The 19,151-nt window shown below is 39.8% G+C and overlaps 2 protein-coding genes across 2 annotated transcripts; one reads left to right on the forward strand and one right to left on the reverse strand.

The window, feature by feature from the left end:
• The first annotated feature begins 4,008 nt into the window (after nucleotides 1-4,008).
• LOC100765883 (olfactory receptor 7E24) lies at nucleotides 4,009-4,914 on the forward strand. Its single transcript, XM_027386682.2, has one exon. It carries the CDS (start codon nucleotides 4,081-4,083, stop codon nucleotides 4,912-4,914), a length of 834 nt encoding a protein of 277 aa, XP_027242483.1. The 5' UTR covers nucleotides 4,009-4,080.
• A 12,867-nt stretch (nucleotides 4,915-17,781) lies between these two features.
• On the reverse strand, nucleotides 17,782-18,702 carry LOC100765597 (olfactory receptor 7E24). Its single transcript, XM_027386681.2, has one exon. The coding sequence runs from the start codon at nucleotides 18,616-18,618 to the stop codon at nucleotides 17,782-17,784; it is 837 nt and encodes a 278-aa protein (XP_027242482.1). The 5' UTR covers nucleotides 18,619-18,702.
• Between the last annotated feature and the right edge of the window lie 449 nt (nucleotides 18,703-19,151).

Genomic DNA, 19,151 nt, shown 5'->3' on the forward strand with positions numbered 1-19,151 from the left:
AGATTTCCGAGGTTTCCTCACTGAAACCCATGTTCCTGGGGTCTGGATCAGTCCTATGCTGGTATCACTGCTATCAGTCTGGGGAGCAAGAGTTCCCTGATGTTCAGGTCAGCTATTTCTGTGGGTTTCACCAGCCTGGTTTGGATCCCTTTGCTCTTCACTCGTCCTTCTCTGCAACTGGATTCCAGTTCAGTTCGGTGATTAGTTGTGGATGTCTCCTTCTACTTCCACCAGCTGCTGGATGAGGGCAATAAGATGGCATGTAAGTTAGTCATCAATCTCATTATCAGGGGAGGGCATTTAAGGTAGCCTCTCCTCTGTTGCTTAGATTGTTAGCCTGTATCATCTTTGTAGATCTCCAGACATTTCCTAGTGCTTAATTCCTCTGTAAACCTAAAATGTCTCCCTCTATTATGGTAACTCCATTCTTGTTATCATCTATTCTTCCCCTCACTCAACCTTTCTGCTCCCTCAGTACTTATCCCTAGCATAGGTGTGGACTTTGGGAGCCCATTCCATGTAGAGGAATACTCCCTGAGCCAAGACACATGGGGGTGGGCCTAGGCCCTATCCCAAAGGATACAATAGACTCTGCTGACACCCTATGGAAGGCCTCACCATCCAGGGGGAGCAGAAAGGATATGTGATAGGGTTTTAATTGGGAGGAGTGGTAGGGGAGGATGGGTGGGGGGAGAAAGGAACTGGGATTGTCATGTAAAGCAAATCTACTTATAATTCAAATAGAAAAAGTAAAAAAAAATAAGGTGTTCATAGGTGTGTGGGTTAATATCAGGGTTTTCAATTCGATTCCATTGGTCTATCTATCTATTTTTGTGCCAATACTAAGCTGTTTTCAGAACTATGGCTCTATAATAGAGCTTGAAGTCAGGGATGGTGATGCCTCCAGAAGATCCTTTATTGTACAGAATTGTTTTGGCTATCCTGGGTTTTTTGTTTTTCCATATAAAGTTGAGTATTGTTCTTTCAAGGTCTGTGAAAAACTGTGTTGGGATTTTGATGGGGATTGAATCTGTAGGTTACTTTTGGCAAGATTGCCATTTTTACTATGTTGATTCTACCTATCCAAGAGCACGGGAGATCTTTCTATTTTCTGGTATCTTCTTTAATTTCTTTCTTTAAAGACTCAAAATTCTTACTGTGCATGTCTTTCACTTTTTTGGTTAGTGTTACCCCAAGATATTTTATGTTGCTTGTGGATATTGAAAGGGTGATGTTTCTCTGATTTCTTTCTCATTGGATTTATCATCTGTATATAGTAGGGCTACTGATGATTTTGAATTAATTTTGTATCCTGCTACTTTGCTGAAGGTGTTTATCAGCTGAAGGAGTTCCCTGGTAGAGTTTTGTGGGTCACTTATGTAGACTATCATATCATCTGCAAATAGTGAAAGTTTGACTTCTTCAGCCTCTGGTGGCAGCAGGATGGCAGAGGGTGGTAATCGGACAAGGGTCGGGTATGACCAGACTCAGGGCCTTCCCTGTCTCAGCAGATCCACTCTTGCCCAGGTGGGCTCAGACAGAAGCAAGCAGGGGTTGATGGGGGAGGTTGGGAACAGAGCAGTGCCCAGAGTCGCCTGAGTCTTGGGTGCCTGCCGCAGGACAGAGGGCAGATTGTAGATAGAGGTGAGGTGTGTCCAGACTCAGGGTGAGCCTTCCAGTCTGGGAAGGTCCACTCTTGTGGGTGGGGGGGAGAGTTCAGGGAAAAACGCGCAGGGGTTGATGGGGGAGCTTGTGGGGGCAATAAAAATTTTAGACATTAAGTTGACCCTTTTTCCTCTCAGAACACCTACTTCCACATATTGGTTTCCTTTATATGTTCATTCTATTCAGCAACATGAACTAGAAATTGATGCAAGGTCAATGTTTTGTTGTTTGATTCTGTGTTATGGACTTTTTGGTAGTCTAATTGTATTAAGTAACTGCACTATTTGGTTATTAAAAACCATCGTATGTATTCTCACCTGAAGATAGAAGAATGTAGAGGCATAAGAAGTTTTGTGTATTGTGTGAAGAAGACCCACTTTAGATTTTCATATAATTCTATGGTCTAGTACCCTTTGGAAATCTCCACAGTAAACTTGCATTTTCTATATTCATAAGATTTTTAATTTGGACAAATAAATACAATGCAACTTTTATCATTTTCCAAATGGACATGGGTTGTTATCCTGTGGTTTGTATGAGCATGTGGCTATGGATTCATTGATTCCCAACCACAGCCACTGTCTTCACCATTGGCGACAAATAGAAATATATTCAACATGTGAGTGCATCCCATACTGCATTATCTTGGAAGAAGTGTAACTAGGTAGATTTCACTAGTTTTAATAACAGATGTTAGGAGGATGGTTTTCATGGGTAAAGTGGGAAAATCATGCAAAGTAGATGAATTTATATGTGATAATATCATAATTCCAACATTTATAGTATAAAACAGAAAGTGGCATTAAGATCCATTATAGTATTGCCCATGTTCTTGTATCACTAATATTTCCTGCATTATAAACCTTTTATATATGCAGCAATTCAGAGTGTGCTGATCTAAAAGTGAACCTGAACTTTCCTCTGTAGCTGAAGTAAGAACATGGACATTTATGCACTAGGTCCAGCTCACATGCAAATCACTTTACTGAGGAGGAGGAGGTGTCTGAAACTAGGGCTCTGGTACAAACTGGCTGTGCTTCAGAAAATCAGTGGCATTGCAGAGACTTAGGAAAATCATGTTTTTATACCAAATATTTTACTGTGATTATGTGGACATTATCTCCCCAAATTAGCTTTACAGCATAAAATTTCAACTATATTTAATAACATTTCCTTATTTTTCACATCACTGGACATCTCAGCAGTTGTGGACAGAATGTTCTGTGATGTTGTGAAGCTTGGACTAGTTGAGGGTCTCTGGCAGTAGGAACACAATACAAACCTAGTACATGAGTTAGCTTGTTGGAACCCATTCCTTAGGGTGGGAGGCCATGTTCAGTGTCAGTAGGACCACCATATTATCCTGGTACATGGCCTAGATTGTTGGAGCCCACTCGACATGGTGGGATAACATCCTCAGCCTTAATGCATGGAGAGGGGCCTGGCCCTACCTCTACCTATTGTGCCAGACTATGTTGACTACTCATGGGAGCCCTTTCCTGTGAAGAGGAGTGGGCTGGGGGTGGGCTAGGGTTGAGGTGAAGGGGGTGGTAGGAGGTGTGGGAGGGGGAATTGTAGTTGGAATATAATGAAATAAAAAAAACAGTAAAAAGAAGTGTTTTATGATAATGTTCATTTAACCAAGACATACTTACAAAAAATTGAAATAGACTGAGAAAAATAATGAATATGAAATTTAATTGATTTAAAAAATCTAACTAAGTTTCATTAAAGGCTTACTTAAATCCTCAAACAAAAAGGAGAACATATTATTAAGTCAAAAAAACCCCTGAAACTTATCAAAGATACTGGAACCTAAAGATAATTTTCTGGGTAGGAATCATGAATTGATATTTAGCAAATGGACTTCACTCGTCAGATATATTCTATGAAAAATATACTTTCCCCATGTTATTGTAATAAAAAGACATATGTTTAAGTGCTTCAAGTTTTAATTTTATTTGTTTGACAGTTTTCCTAAAGGAAGGCTTCTACAAAATACCTATTTTGTCTTAAATTTGTTTGCTTTATTTTACCATGTCTGTAGCATTGCTATTTACAGTAATACTTGTCTTACATCATCTAGATTACTGTATTCAATATGGCTCTCATGATAGGTAACACATGAGTTATGAATAAAAGCCTATTTAGAGAATTCCATTTGCCACAACTGATAATTACTAATGACATCACAATAAGCTTGGGAATATATCAATATTTGTACTTATTTGACTCAAATTGTAAGGAAGGTCTACATGTATACTGTTCCCATTGTTAACAACATTTTTTGTTTCCTACAAAAGATGTTCAAGAAATGAAACCATGTGGAACACAGCATCTGTACCAGAATTCCACTTCATTCAACTCTCAGAAGATCCAGAATTACAGCCTGTTCTCTCTGGCCTATTCTTGTGCATGTACATCTTGGCCCTGTTGGGAAACCTGCTCATCATCCTGACAGTAAGCTCTGACTCCCATCTCCACACACCCATGTACTTCTTCCTCTCCAACCTGTCCATGGTTGATATTGGTGTCATCTCCACCACTGTTCCCAGGGTGATTGTGGACATCCAGACACACTGCCCAGTCATCTCCTATGTGGGCTGCCTGACGCAGATGTCACTCTTCATAATTTTTGCATGTATGGATGACATGCTCCTCTCTGTGATGGCATATGACAGGTTTGTGGCCATCTGTCACCCTCTGTATTACCATGTCATTATGAATCCCAGTCGCTGTTGTGTCTTACTTTTAGGGTGTTTTCTCCTTAGCCTTGTGGAATTACTGTTGCACTATGTGACAGTAATAAAATTTTCCAACTGCAAGGATTATGTTGAAATTTCCAATTTCTTCTGTGACCCTTCGGAAGTCCTTAAACTTGCTGATTTTGATACTTTCACCCAAAACATAGTCAGATACTGTGTAGGCACTCTCTTTGGGTTACTTCCTATTTCAGGAATCATTTTCTCTTACTATAAAATAGTTTCCTCCATCATGCGATCACCATCATCAAGTGGGAAGCAGAAAACCTTCTCCACCTGTGGGTCTCATTTGTCCATTGTTTGCCTGTTTTATGGAACAGGACTAGGGGTGTACTTCAGCTCCTCCCTGTCACATTCTCCAAGAAGTAATGCAGTGGCCTCAGTGATGTACACTGTGGTCACACCAATGTTGAATCCCTTCATCTACAGCCTAAGGAACAAGGACATTAAAACTGCCTTAAGGAAGGTCCTTAACAGAGTATTCTAATCATTGACATTCTTTTTAATTCACCATATATCTATATATTACCTGTCCATGTAAATCCAAGTTAATGTCTCACACATTATCACTAACTGATATTTCACAATATTGCATGGTGAAGTGGTGGTCACTGGGTTGAACATATGAAGATGGGTATTTTTAGAAATGCACAAAAATTCCAAGTTGCAGAGATGAAACTTTTCTAGGGATGATTGATACACATTGTTGAACAACCTTTTACAATATGAGTGTAATCAACACCTAAAACCATGCACAGGAGCCAATTTAAATGGGCCGTTCGGCAGAAATGGTGTTTTAGAGATGACAGAGACATAGGATTGTCGGTCAGGCTGCCTGAAGAGGACCTGAACAAGGAAGATGTGAATAGACACACTGGTGTGGAATGGAAAGCTCAGTGTCCTCATCCATAGTCAAAGAATCATTTTTCCCTTTCAAAATTTAAATTAGAAACAAGCTTGTTTCACATGTCAATCCCAGTTCCCTCCCTCTCCCCTCCTCCTCTGCTCCCTCCATCCCCCATCCCATCCCCTTTATGCTCCCCAAGGAGGGTGAGGTATCCATGGGGGAATCTTCAAAATATGTCATATCATTTGGAGCAGGGCTTGATCCTCCCCAGTGTCTCTAGGCTGAGGGAGTATCCCTCTATGTAGAGTGGGATCCCAAATTCCATTCCTGTACTAGGGATAAATACTGATCCACTACCAGAGGCACCATAGATTAACTAGATTTCCAAACTGACATCCTTGTTCAGGCGGCCTGCTAGTTTCCCATCTATCAGTCTGGGGTCCATGAGAAACCCCTTCTTCACGTCAGCTGTTTTTGTGTGTCTCTCCAGCCTAGTCTTGACCCCTTTGTATAGTAAGAAATTACCAATACGGAGTCAGGTAAAAATATAAGGGTATTTAATAGGGAAAAGCCTTACTTACAGAACAAACCAGCCAGCCGGTGGTAGTCTGTACAACAAACAACAAAGAGAGACCAAAACCGAAAAACGCAGTCCCCCTACTCACTCTGACCACGCCCTCACAAGCCCTCAGGTACTCTTGTAGCCAGCCCCTAAGAAGGCGTGGCTACAGCTTCCCCTACACCTTTGCTCATCACTCCTCCCTCTCTTGGGACTGGATTCCCGAGTTCAGCTCAGTGTTTAGCTATGGGTGTCTGCTTCTGCTTCCATCAGCTACTGGATGAAGGCTCTTAGATGGCATATAAGGTAGTCATCAATCTCATTATTGGAGAAGGGCATTTAAGGTAGCCTCTCAACTATTGCTTATATTGTTAGTTGGGGTCATCCTTGTAGATATCTGGACATTTCCCTAGTGCCAGAATTCTCTTTAAACCTATAATCGTTCCCTCTATTATGGTATCTCTTTTCTTGCTCTCCTCTATTCTTTCCTTGACTGGATCTTGCTGCTCTGTCATGTCCTCCTTTCTCCTCCTCTTCTCTTCCTCCTAACTCCCTCTCCCCTCCCCCATGCTCCCAATTTTCTCAGATCTTGTCCCTTTCCCCTTCTACTGGGGACCATGTCTATCTCTCTTAGGGTCCTCCTTGTTTCCTTTCTTCTCTGGCGGTGTGGAATATAGGCTGGTAATATTTTGCCCCATGTCTAGAATCCATATGTGAGTGAGTACATGCCATGTTTGTCTTTTTGTGACTGGGCTGTCTCACTCAAGATGGTTTCTTCTAGTTCCATCCATTTACCTGTGAATTTCAAGATTCGATTGATTTTTTTTTTTAACCACTGAGTAGTACTCCATTGTGTAAATGTACCACATTTTCTCCATCCATTCTTCAGTTTTGGGGCATCTAGGTTGCTTACATGTTCTGGTTATTATAAATAATGCTGCTATTGAACCTGGTTGGACAGATATCGTTGGTATATGAATGTGCATCTTTTGTGTAAATGCCTAAGAGTGGAATTGCTGGGTCTTGTTGTAGACAGATTTCCATTTTTGACAGCAGGAGACACATCAGCAGTTAGAGAAAAGTGAGTGAATTTGAAAGAGAGTAAGGGTGGTTACATGTGAAGAAGGAGGGAGGTGAGACCTGTTGGATTTATATTATAACCTCATTTTTGAAATATTTAAACAAATAAATGAAGTAACAATACCCACAGAAGAATGATACTTACCACCCCCAGATAATAGATGGCCTGGCTTATATATGTTACTTTGATTATTTTTTCAAATTAAGTTGCAGTGTGAGCTGTCAGTTTAGTGAGACTGTTATTTGAAGTGAGAGAATTAAACTTCATGCATACTGATTGACATGAATTAAAATCCACTAATGAAGCATGAGATGGTTGGGTCTCAAAATGTTCTTGTCCTTTTCAATTTCTGAATTCCTCCCCAGTTTCAAAGATTGTTGTGTTCACAACGGCCATGAAGCTGTAACAACAAGTCACTGTATAAGGTAGAACAAAGGGAGAAGAATATAAGATTGATTCCTTGTGACTTATTTGAGGGGAGATTGATGGAGCTGTAAATATAAATGTAAACTTTACAAATTAAAAAATATATCTCTTAACTTTTCAAAATTTTATGTTTCTGGTAGGCACATCATTCAGAATGGCACATGTGAGTTTAATGGTTCCATTTACTATGTAAATTTTAATAAATACTATTAATAAAAAGCTCATTTTCCATATCTACTGCAATTTTTGAATTATATAATTAATGGAAACTTTAATAACATATGCACAATTTAAGATATTGTTGGCTAAAAATGTGGTGCTATAAAAAGCATGAATTTCCAATAACAGGAAAACTGCTTGGTCAAATGGAACCAATGACTTTGTTGTCATGAACTATTAATTTTAATTTGACATTTAGCCAAATTATGGATATCTTATGGGGCTGTAGTTATTCTAAACAGAGGGAAACTATATTATTGTCTCTCAACATGTTAGGGTAAATGATGGGGGATTGCCCTTCTGAGTATGTTTATCTTATTGACAGTTGAATAAAGTATTATTTGGCCAATGAGGCAGCAAGTTAGGCAGTACTAGGAGTTGAGTAGGATTCTGGGAAACGTAGTAAAAAGAAGTCTTGTGATACAGGCAGGAAGTGACATAGCAGGCAGATTCATATATAAGCAGAGACAAACAGAAAGTTGCCCCTTTTCTCTTGCTCTTCCTCTCTGCTCTGGAGCTGCCATGTGATCCCAGCATGAGAAGACGCCTGCTGCTGGCGTCTCCATAAGATAAGTCTTTAGATTAATAGTTATGGTTGTTAATTAAGACTGAGCTAGCAGATGAGAAATCCTAGCCATTGGCCAAGCAGCATTTGTACCTAATATAAGTCTCTATGTGTTACTTGGGACCTTAACATGGCAGCGGACGAAACTTGGGCGGCCTGGCGGAAAGTGCCTATGTGGTGACAGAGCTCAGGTGGCTTGGCAGAAAAATTTATCGTTACAGGTAAATGTAAATGCTTCCTACTTTGCTTTGACTAAAAGGAATTTTTCTAAAATGGGGAAGAATTTATTTTGATTTTTTAAAAATAAAGTGATCATTTTCACCATGATCCCGGGCTTCTTTTATATAATATGATTTTCTTTCAAATACTGTGACATTGAATGCCAATAATTAGCTTTGCATAGAAACATGAGTCATTAAACAGCAGAGACTTTCTGCTCCTACCTCCAGTGGAATAAGCAGATAGATCTTTTATAGCCTCCCTCAGGATGACATCCCTTTGTCCCAACTTCCAGCACCAAAAACATTTCTGGAAATCTACCAACCATACAGTCCTGGGAATCATGTGGGCATCTTCAGTCTTCCTCCTGTCCTTCAATTCCAATCTACCACCCTATTCCCCACATTTGTACCAGACTACCTGTTGTATTCTCTTTTCCCTTTCTGCCTACATTCTCAAGGTTCTAGGCAGATTCTTTTGGCACACCCTGCTTTATTCCTACTTGTGGACCCCTGAAAACTCCCCTTTCTAGTCCATACAGAATCCTAATTGTCAGTTACCAATACTTAAAATCATATTGTACCCAGAACCCCCAGTGGCCACACTTGGATCTCAGAAGCATTTCCTAGCAGGCAACCCACAGCCACCACAGTCTACTAAGAACCAGTGAAGGAAACTGAAACCAAGGAACAAAACACTCATCCAACAAAGATAAGACCAAATGTCAGCATCTAAAATGACAATCATCCCAAGCCAAGATACCTATACACCATTGTAAATATCTAATAAATGACAGGCAGAATAATATGCAGTCTCTAGTGTACAACAAAGCAATCCAATAGGCCCTGATTAATGCAATAGAGCTGAAGTACAAGATAAGGACTTACAAATAGCATTTGTGCACATTTGAGGTGCTTAAAAATATAGAAATGAATGCACTCATGGAATATAAAAACTAAACAGTGGAATAAACTAAAAAAAAAACTGTTCAAGACATGAAAATGGAAATAGTATTGACAAAGAAAACCTAAACTGAAGTAAGACATGAAATAAAAAATTTAGGAACTAAGAAATGAAATATAGAGACAATTTTACCAAGAGAATACAAGAGATGGAGGAGAAAATGTTAGACACTGAAGTCAAGATGGAAAAAAAAGGGAGGATGCCCCAGTCAAAGAAAATGCTAAATGTAAAAAAAAACAGAAACAAAATACACAGGAAATCTGGGACACTGTGAAAATATCTAATCTAAGACTAACAGGAATAGAGGAAAAAGAAGAAACTCAGGAAGGGCACAGAAAATATTTTAAACAAAAGCATGAGAGAAAATTTCCAAAATATAAGGAAGTATGTTCATATCAAAGTACTAGAAGCATATCAGAACACCAGAAACCTAATAATCAAAACACTAAACATGTAGAAAAGGAATGATATTAAAGCTGCAAGGAAAAAGGCCAAATAATATGAAGTCAGCTGATGTATTACAATCACACCTGGCTTCTCAAGGAAGACTATAAATCCATCAGGGACTGGTAGGACACTCTACAAACTCTAAGAGACTACAGATGCCATCCAGACAACTACATTCAATTAAAATTTAAAATAAGAGAATGAGAAAGACATTCCATGATGAAATCAAATTTAAATAATATAAAACTCCCTCTCCTATCTCAGCCCCAGCAAGGCAGCTGGACCCTGCCCTCAACTCTGGTGGAATCCCATTGGTCTGGTGCAGACCCCAGCAGCGGCCACCATCTGAGAGACCTGTGGGTAGATTGCACCCAGACTCACCTGAGGCTCGGGCGCCGGCCGCTGGATAGACCTACTTATTCTTTGGATTTCCTTGGTGTCTGCTGTTATGTGTCCCTTTTTGTTTCTGATTTTGTTAATTTGAATATTCTCTCTCAGTCTTTTAGTTAGTTTGGATAAGAGTTTGTTCATAGTGTTGATTTTCTCAAAGAACCAACTTTTGTTTCATTTTGTGTACTTCCCTTTGTTTCTATTTCTATTCTCTTTGTTTGCTTTAGCCAACCAATCAAACTTTTGACACCTTTTTAACTGTATGTGCTTCCATATTAAACCTAGAGTCTCCACCCTCTGAGCCTGTATCAATAAACTCAGTCTGGTCCACTTTTATGTTCCTTCCACCAGTGTCCTACACCTTAAATTCCATTCACATACATATTCCCCAGACTTTCCCTTCAACCAAATAGCAAACTCATTAATCTCTTTAGTGATGTAGCACACCTCCTCATGGACTACACTTCCTGTCTTCCTTCTAGGAGCCTTCTTAGCCTTAATTCTGATTATAGATGTAGAAGAAACTATTGGCAGGCCCTGAGGAACATAGTGTTGTCTTGCCTGGTATCTCCTTCAGGGAAAGCTATTTCCTTTTTAGGAGACAATGAAGGATTAATCTCCTCAGACAAACAGGTGTGTGGAGGGTGGGGATGGAAGGGAAGAAACCTTCAGGTGGTGAAATTCGGGGTGGGCATCTTTTCCTAAGGGTGGAAAAACTCATCAAGTGAGATAAATCTTTAATAATCTAGGAGTTCAGGATTGGAGGGATAGTTCAATGTTTAAGAGCATTGATAGCTCTTCAAGGGGTCATGAGTTCAATTCCCAACAACCACATACTAGTTAACAGCCTTCTATTGGGATCTGATGACCTCTTCTGGCCTGCAGATACACATGCAGATAGAGCACCATACACATAAATCTTTAAAAAAAATCATTGTAAAAAATTAAGAAAAATAATCTGGTGGTTCAAGTTCTTAGTCACAAGTAGGGTCCTTCTACATATCTTCACCCCAATTTACAGGATTCCTTTTTTTCTTTCTTTCTTTTTTTTTTTATACCAATTACCTTACCTTAACCACTGGCATCCTCTGATGCCAGGACTTGAATTTCCTCCGTAATTCAGTGAATTTTATAATTCAATTTTATTTTCTGAAGTTTCTGTGATTTGGGGAGAGAAGCTTTTCTTCCATGTCACCTTAGAAAACATTGCACTAATTATACACATCTGGAGCCAGCCCATTTATCACTGAGTTCATTGCTGTCTTTTACCACGAGTCTACTGAAATCATTATCTCCCAAGTGAATTTGTATTGCAAATTTTACTTCAAGCTTAGTCAAACTCCCTCAGTCCTAAGTCCTCCTTCTTGCTTTCACTCTGTCTCCTGTAGATTTTGAAATAAAGTGTTTTTCTGTGTGGTAGTCTCTCAGCTCTTCTCATTGTAACTGTTACAGATGAGAAACACATGTCCTTCACTGCATCCCACCTTATCCCAGGAGAGGGTAAATATTTTTAGAACATTTTAGTTCCATTTAGAAAACTTATTATTAATAAAATTAATTTTTAAAACAGCCGCTACAGATCCACTGGTTGAGTCACATAGGAGAAAAGGTATCCCAAATTCCCTTGGAGTGCTGGTGTCAGCAGATGGAGTCAGGATGACAAAACTGTGACAATAGGAGGACAACCTTTCATCCATAGAGGCAGTCAGAGAGGAAGCCCCACAGACTAGGCATTAAAAATGAAGTCTAATTATTTTGCTAAATTCATTTTGATGTTTATATGAACAAATACATACATTGAGTTAATACGATCACCTTCAGATCACACTTGTGACATATGAATCAAATCTCAATTCTTAGGGGGGAATAATTAAGTATGAAGAAGCTAAGCCAGATTCTTAAAATTGATCAATTCATCAAGAGAACCTGAACACAGCTTTTTGCAGCATCAATATTTGCACCTCCAACCCCTACATTAGATCTTCTACTCCATAAACACTTGCTCAATTTTTATCTGTAAGTACAGGATTTCTACTGGACTGCATATCTATATCCAAAAATACTTCCTATGTTCGTACGTGTCTGTGTAAACTAGTTAAAAAAAACATTTTACTTAAATCCAAGTTCTATCAATTTCACCATTTTTATCTAAGTGTCCATATTCAGAAACACTAAATCTGAAAAATCAGAAATCAAGTGCAAAGGGTTTGACTTTTTAAGTCCTGAAACTATCAAAAGTGATTTCAAAGAAAAAATTTGTAACAATCTTATTTACAGATCAGTTGATAAGCTCTCTTTGGAGGTGAAAATAATGAGGGAGTGAGGATTGAATTCCTGTTTTAATTGTTTCTCTGGCCTCCAAGATGTTATTGAACATGTAGGTGTGAGTGAAAGGATATATTGTGTATTATATAGTATTACATTCAAGTGTGAATATAGTTTTCAGAGTGGACATCTCTTCTGGTAGCATTTATGATCTTCATTGATCAGAAAAATCAATGGACTAAGACCAGAATAAATTCACCATTTTATTTATTTTTTTAATAAATTTTTCATTTTAAATGCATTTCTTCATTCAAGTCTATCTCTCTAAATAGAATAACCATGCATTACCAGAAAGTCAGAGTTAACAGCTATGGAACCCAAACAACAAGTCATCAGTGTTTTCCCAAGTTAGGCTCTCACTCTGTCTCATCCTGGAGGGAGCCAAACTCCTTCCCACGAAACCATCTGGAGATAATTCCACACAGCCACATCTCCCATTACATAGGTTGGGAAACAGACTCTTCCCAGTACTTCACTGTTGTAAATCAGAGACCAACATGTCAGAGCATCAGGTTCTGGAAAGGAGCTGACACAAGATTGCCCCATTAGGAGACAGAGTCTTATGACCATAGTGAGAAGGGGGCAAAATCAGGCCTCGAAGTGGGAGTGAATTAGAAGGACCTCATACCAGAGGCATGGTGGGGCCATGAAGGGTGAGGCAGCCTTGCCTTCACTAGGAGACATGCTTGAAGTGGGAGAATAAGAGAGATATCTGCCATGTACAGCAGGATGTGGGCTCTAAAAGGAGAGATAGGCCCTTAAGTGTCCCTCAGAAACATCCTACAGAACAAAGGTTTATTACTATCTTTGGGTTTCAGTGGGTAGGAAATCCCTCCCCATTTGATTTGTCAGACACAGTCTACGTGTATCCTAGTTTGCTTTCTACTGCTGTGGTAAATGCCATGACCCAAAGCAACTTGGGTAGGAAAAAGTTTATTTGACTTATACATCCCAGTCACAGTCCATCATTGAAGGAAGCTAGTGTAGGAACTCAAACAGAAGCAGAGGCCATGGAAGACAGCTACTTTCTGGCTTTTTCTAAGCTCCTGTTCAAATACCTTTCTTATACCTCCCAGAACCACCTGCCCAAGGGCAGCACTGCCCAAAGTGGGCTGGGCTCTCTCACATCAATCATCACTCAATAAAATGACACGCAGACATGCTCACAGACAGTTCTGATGGAAGCTTTCCCTCAATTGATGTTCCTTCTTCCCATGTGACTCTATTGGGCAAAAACTAGCCAGCATACCAAGGGAAATGGAAGAGTTGGGTGCTGAGTAAGGCCATGAATTTATCTTGTCATTGGAAGGAAGAGGAACTGGATTTCTCTCCCCCCACCCACACACCCAGCCGGAACGCTCAAAGCAGGGTTGTCCTTATAGAGGACAGAATACTGGAGAGTGTGGCCTGATTTCTGGGCAGTAGAGAGGCAAGTAGAGGGCCTCTTATCTGACATCCACCATCAATTATTGTCTCATTCTATCCTCATGATCAATGGGAGAGAAAAGCCCAATGAAAGGGTTCCTTTAGGTTTAGGATAAAAGACTGTTTAAATAGTACAACTATTGTTTTGAAAATAGTAGCAGTTTTGTGCCCTAAAGGATAAGCCTATTGCTGGAGTTGTGGCAGAGACCTATAGAAACACACAAGCCACGATGCTACTAAAGCCAAGGTTTAGAGATTTGAAACAGGCTATGGTCCCTATAGCCAGTTTTTAATCAAACTTGGTGGTCACAACCTGCACCCAAGAACGATACATCCACAAGTCCCTCATAGCCAATAGAAAGAGTCAGTTCATACCTGGAATGTAGAAAAAGGAGATTTTCGCTGTAACTCCAATTGGTTATGTGTGTCTGTGGTAAGAGAATGAGAGTTAAAGGAGGAAGAAAAAGAGCTACATTAATGTACATTAATTGGGTGTAATGTACATTATATTGGTAAAGATCCATGTGCCATTTAAGCTGACAATGGAAGCTGTGTTTACACACACACACTTCATTCCCAATATGTTTAATATCAAGTTTCCTCCAAGAACCTTTGTCTGGGCATGGCTGACCCAGAACTCTCTAACAGGGGTCAAGAACAGTCAGACAATCCAAGGGTGAAAACACCAATTCTTGAGAACAGCTAGTAGCTGAACCATGTTCATCACAGGTTACTGTGTTTTATTCCATGACATAAAAGTGCCTGCAGTGGGAAAGACAAACCAGATGCTCAGCCGTGGGAAGCTCAGACACGGAGAGTGAGATCAGTCAGGAGCTCCAGCTGACGACCTCAACTTCCATAATCGATATCTGCTAGATGTTGTGAGCGCCTGGTTTGACAATGTCACCTGTATCTGTGTGACTATTTGTCCTTTTACCCAGAAGCTTCATCTGAGAGGACACAATAATATCCTATCTCCCATAAATATATGAAATTTTGCTGTTTGAGAATACCAGACAAGACATTTATATCTTCTACTTGTCATTCTGGCACGTGTAAAACATTCTTACACGTGTAAGAAATTGTGTGTAAAGTATTCAGATATATTTCTTATCACTGTGCATGACATAAATTGGGAAAAGAAGAACTACAAAAACAATTTCTATTTCTCAAATACATTGTTAAGTGCCAACTGTTGAGTCATGTTACAATGCTATGGTTAATTTTTATTAGTTTAAATTAGGAACAAGCTTGTTTCACATATCAATCCCTTCTCCCTCTCCCTCCCCTCCACCTCTCCTCCCGCACACCCTACCTACCCCCGACCACATCCACCCTCCACTCCCCAGGAAGGGTAGGGCCCTCAATGGGGTCTCCCCAAAGTCCACCACATCATCCTGGGCAAGGCCTAGACCCTTCCCCATGTGTCCAAGCCAAGAGTGCATCCCTTCATGTGGGATGGGCTCTCAAAAATCCCTTCTTACACCAGGGCAAAATACAAATCCACTACCAGAGGCCCCCTGGAGTGCAGAGGCCACCTCAGTGACATCAGTATTTAGGGGTCTGGATCAGTCCTGTACTGGCCTCCCAGACACCAGTCTGGGGTCCATGTGCTCCCCCTTGTTCAGGCCAGCTGTTTCTGTGGGTTTCACCAGCCTGGTACCGACCCCTTTCTATCTTCATTCCTCCCTCTCTGCAACTAAATTCCAGAGTTCAGATCAGTGTATATCTGTGGGTGTCTGCCTCTGTTTCCATTAGCCGCTGGATGAGGGCTCTAGGATGGCATAAAAAGTAGTCATCAGTCTCATTATTGGGGAAGGGCATTTAGGTTATAGTCTCCACCATTGCCTGGATTGTCAGTTCATGTCATCCTTGTAGGTCTCTGGAAATCTCCCTAGTGCCAGATTTCTCCCCAGACCTATATTGGCTCCCTCTAATATGGTATCTCTCATCCTGCTCTCCTCTATTCTTACCCCAACTCAATATTTCTGCTCCTCCATTTCCTCCTCTCCTCTCCTCTTCTCCTCCTCTCATTCTGGCAGCTCCCTCATACTCCCAATTATCTCAGGAGTTCCTGCCCCTTTCCATTACTGGGGTCCATGCATTTTTCACTTAGAGTCCTTCATGTTTCCTAGTTTCTTTGGTGAAGAGGAAATGTAGGCTGGTAATCCTTTGCTAAAATTTATATATGAGTGAGTACATACCATGTTTGTCTTTCTGTGACTGAGTTACCTCATTCAGGATGGTTTCTTCTAGTTCCATCCATTTGCCTGTGAATTTCAAGATTCCATTGCTTTTTTTCTGCTGAGTAGTATTCCATTGTATAAATGTACCACATTTTCTCTATCCATTCTTCAGTTGAGAGGTATCTAGCTTGCTTCCAGGTTCTGGCTATTACAAACAATGCTGCAATGAACATAGTTGAACATATGTCCTTGTTGTATGAACATGCATTATTTGGGTATATACCCAAGAGAGGAATGGCTGGATATTGAGGTAGACTGATTCTCATTTTTTCTGAGCAACTGCCATACTGATTTTCAAAGTGGTCTTACAAGTTCGCAGTCCCACCAGCAATGAGGAGTAATTTTTGAGGGACTTCTAACTTCTTGTAAAAGTGGCTGAACCATGTTACTTTCCCAGAAATGATGGATAAAGCCTCCAGTTACACCACACTCTCACAAGCCCCTATTTTCTTTTTGTTATCATCACCCTCATTTCATATCCTATTTATATATAAAGCAATATCATGGTTTTGATATTTATTTCCATAATGACTAAAGATGTTGATTATAGTTCACAAGTGTCTAAGTTATCTGTGTTTCCTTTTTGTCTACAGTGCTTGAAGTTTTTAAACTAAAAACATTTTTTCATACAATATATTTTGATCATGTTTTTCTATCCCTCAGTTCCTCCAAGAGCCTTACCACCTCCCTACTCACCCAACTTGATGTTCTCTCTCTCTCCCACTCTCTCTCTCATTCAAATAAAAACCAAAAATGAATACATACAAAACCCCACAAAAACAGGAACTAAAATATACCAAGCAAAAAACTAATAAGACAAAAATATTATAGAGTATTTTTCCTGTTGGTCAAATATATGTAGACTGTGGTTAAGATAGCCTGTGAGACTTCATTGGAGAAAATTAAAATTTTCTTTGCCAGCAGATATTAATTGCAGATAATCTCTTGGATAGGAGTGGAAACCCATATCCATTTCCATTTCAATGCTGGACTATATCTTCCACCTGTTTAAGACTTGTGTATGGCACCACAAATTCAGTAGTTCATATGGGAATCAGTCATATTGTGTCTGGAAGACACAGTTTTCTTAGTCTTCCATAATCTCTGGCTCTTACACTCTTTCCACCTCTGCTTCTGCATAGACCCCTGAGCATTGATGGGAAGGGATTTGAATAAAGTATCCCATTTGGGATCTGAATGTTTCAAAGTATCTTACTCTCTGCACATTGTCTGCTTGTTGGTCTCTATGCTATTTGCATTTGCTGAAAGAATAAACTTCTCTGATGATGACTAAGTGAGGTTCTGATCTATAAATATAGCAGGATGGCAATAGGAGTTTTATTGATACTTTCCTATAGCACAATAGTAGTATTGTCTTTCCCCCCAGCTCCATGGGTTATCCACGCTCAGGTTCGTGGCCAATTGAACAATGTCATGCATGGGTTCCAGTTCGTGGAGTGGGCCTTAAATTCAGTCAAAAAGTAGTTGGGTACTCCCATGATGGTTTGACACTATTTCAACAGTCTATCTTGCAACACTTCATAGGGCAACATTGTGAAGTAACTAGTAATAATGTCTGAGACATTAACTGGGGATTGCATGTACAGTCAATATATGTATATATTATATATAATGCCAATGATTAGAATGTTCTGCTCAGAATCTTCCTTAAGGCAGTTTTAATGTCCTTGTTCCTCAGGCTGTAGATGAAGGGATTCAACATAGGTGTGACAACAGTGTACATCACTGAAGCCACTGCGTTAGTTTTTGGGGAAAGTGACAGAGAGGAGCTGAAGTACATTCCTAGTGCTGTTCCATAAAACAGGCAAACAATAGACAAATGAGACCCACAGGTGGAGAAGGTTTTCCACTTCCCATTTGATGATGATGATGATCGCATGATGGAGGAAACTATTTTAAAGTAAGAGAAGATGATTCCTGAAATAGGAAGTAACCCAAAGAGAGCACCTGCACAGTATCTGACTATGTTAGTGGTGAAAGTATCAAAACAGGCAAGTTTAAATAGTTCAGAAGGACCACAGAAGAAGTTGGAAATTTCAAAAATATCCTCACAGTTGGAAAAACTTAATACTGCCACATAGTGTAACAATAAGTTCACAAGGCTAAGGAGAAAAGAGCCTAGAAGTAACACACCACAGCTACTGGGATTCATAATGACCTGGTAATACAAGGGGTGGCAGATGGCCACAAACCTGTCATATGCCATCACAGACAGAAGCATGTCATCCATACATGCAAAAATTATGATCAGTGACATCTGTGTCAGGCAACCCACATAGGAGATGACCGGGCAGTGAGTCTGGATGTCCACAATCACCCTGGGAACAGTAGTGGAGATGTAACCAATATCAATCATGGACAGGTTGGAGAGGAAGAAGTACATGGGTGTGTGGAGATGGGAGTCAGAGCTTACTGTCAGGATGATGAGCAGGTTTCCAAACAGGGCCAAGATGTACATGGACAAGAATAGGCCAAAGAGAACAGGCTGTAGGTCAGGATCCTCTGAGAGTTGAATGAAGTGGAATTCTGGCACAGATGTTGCATTTTGCCTGTTTTTATATCTTGAACATCTTTTGGAGGAAACCAGAAATGTTGTTGACAATGGTACCAGCATGTAGACCCTCTTACGATTTGAGTTAAGTAAGTGCACATATTATTTTCTCAAGCCTATTGTGACATCATTAATAATTATTCAGTTGTGGCAATTGTCATATTCTAAATAGTGTTTTGTAAATAGTGTTTTGTTCTTAGGTCATGTGTTACCTCTCATGAGAGTCATATTGAACACAGTAATCTAGACCATGTGAGGCCAGAATTACTGGAAAACAGCTGTAAGCCTATATTCACAGTAAAGTAAGGCCAAAAAATGAAAGTTAGAGGTAGTAAGTGATATCAATACTTACATAAGGAAGAATATTCATAGAAAATATACTTACTAAAACTTGGTCATATGATAGTTAAGGTGTCTCAGAATTACTAATAATGTGTCCC

The sequence above is a fragment of the Cricetulus griseus genome (genome assembly GCF_003668045.3).
Source record: "Cricetulus griseus strain 17A/GY chromosome 1 unlocalized genomic scaffold, alternate assembly CriGri-PICRH-1.0 chr1_1, whole genome shotgun sequence".
Classification (NCBI taxonomy): Eukaryota; Metazoa; Chordata; class Mammalia; order Rodentia; family Cricetidae; genus Cricetulus; species Cricetulus griseus.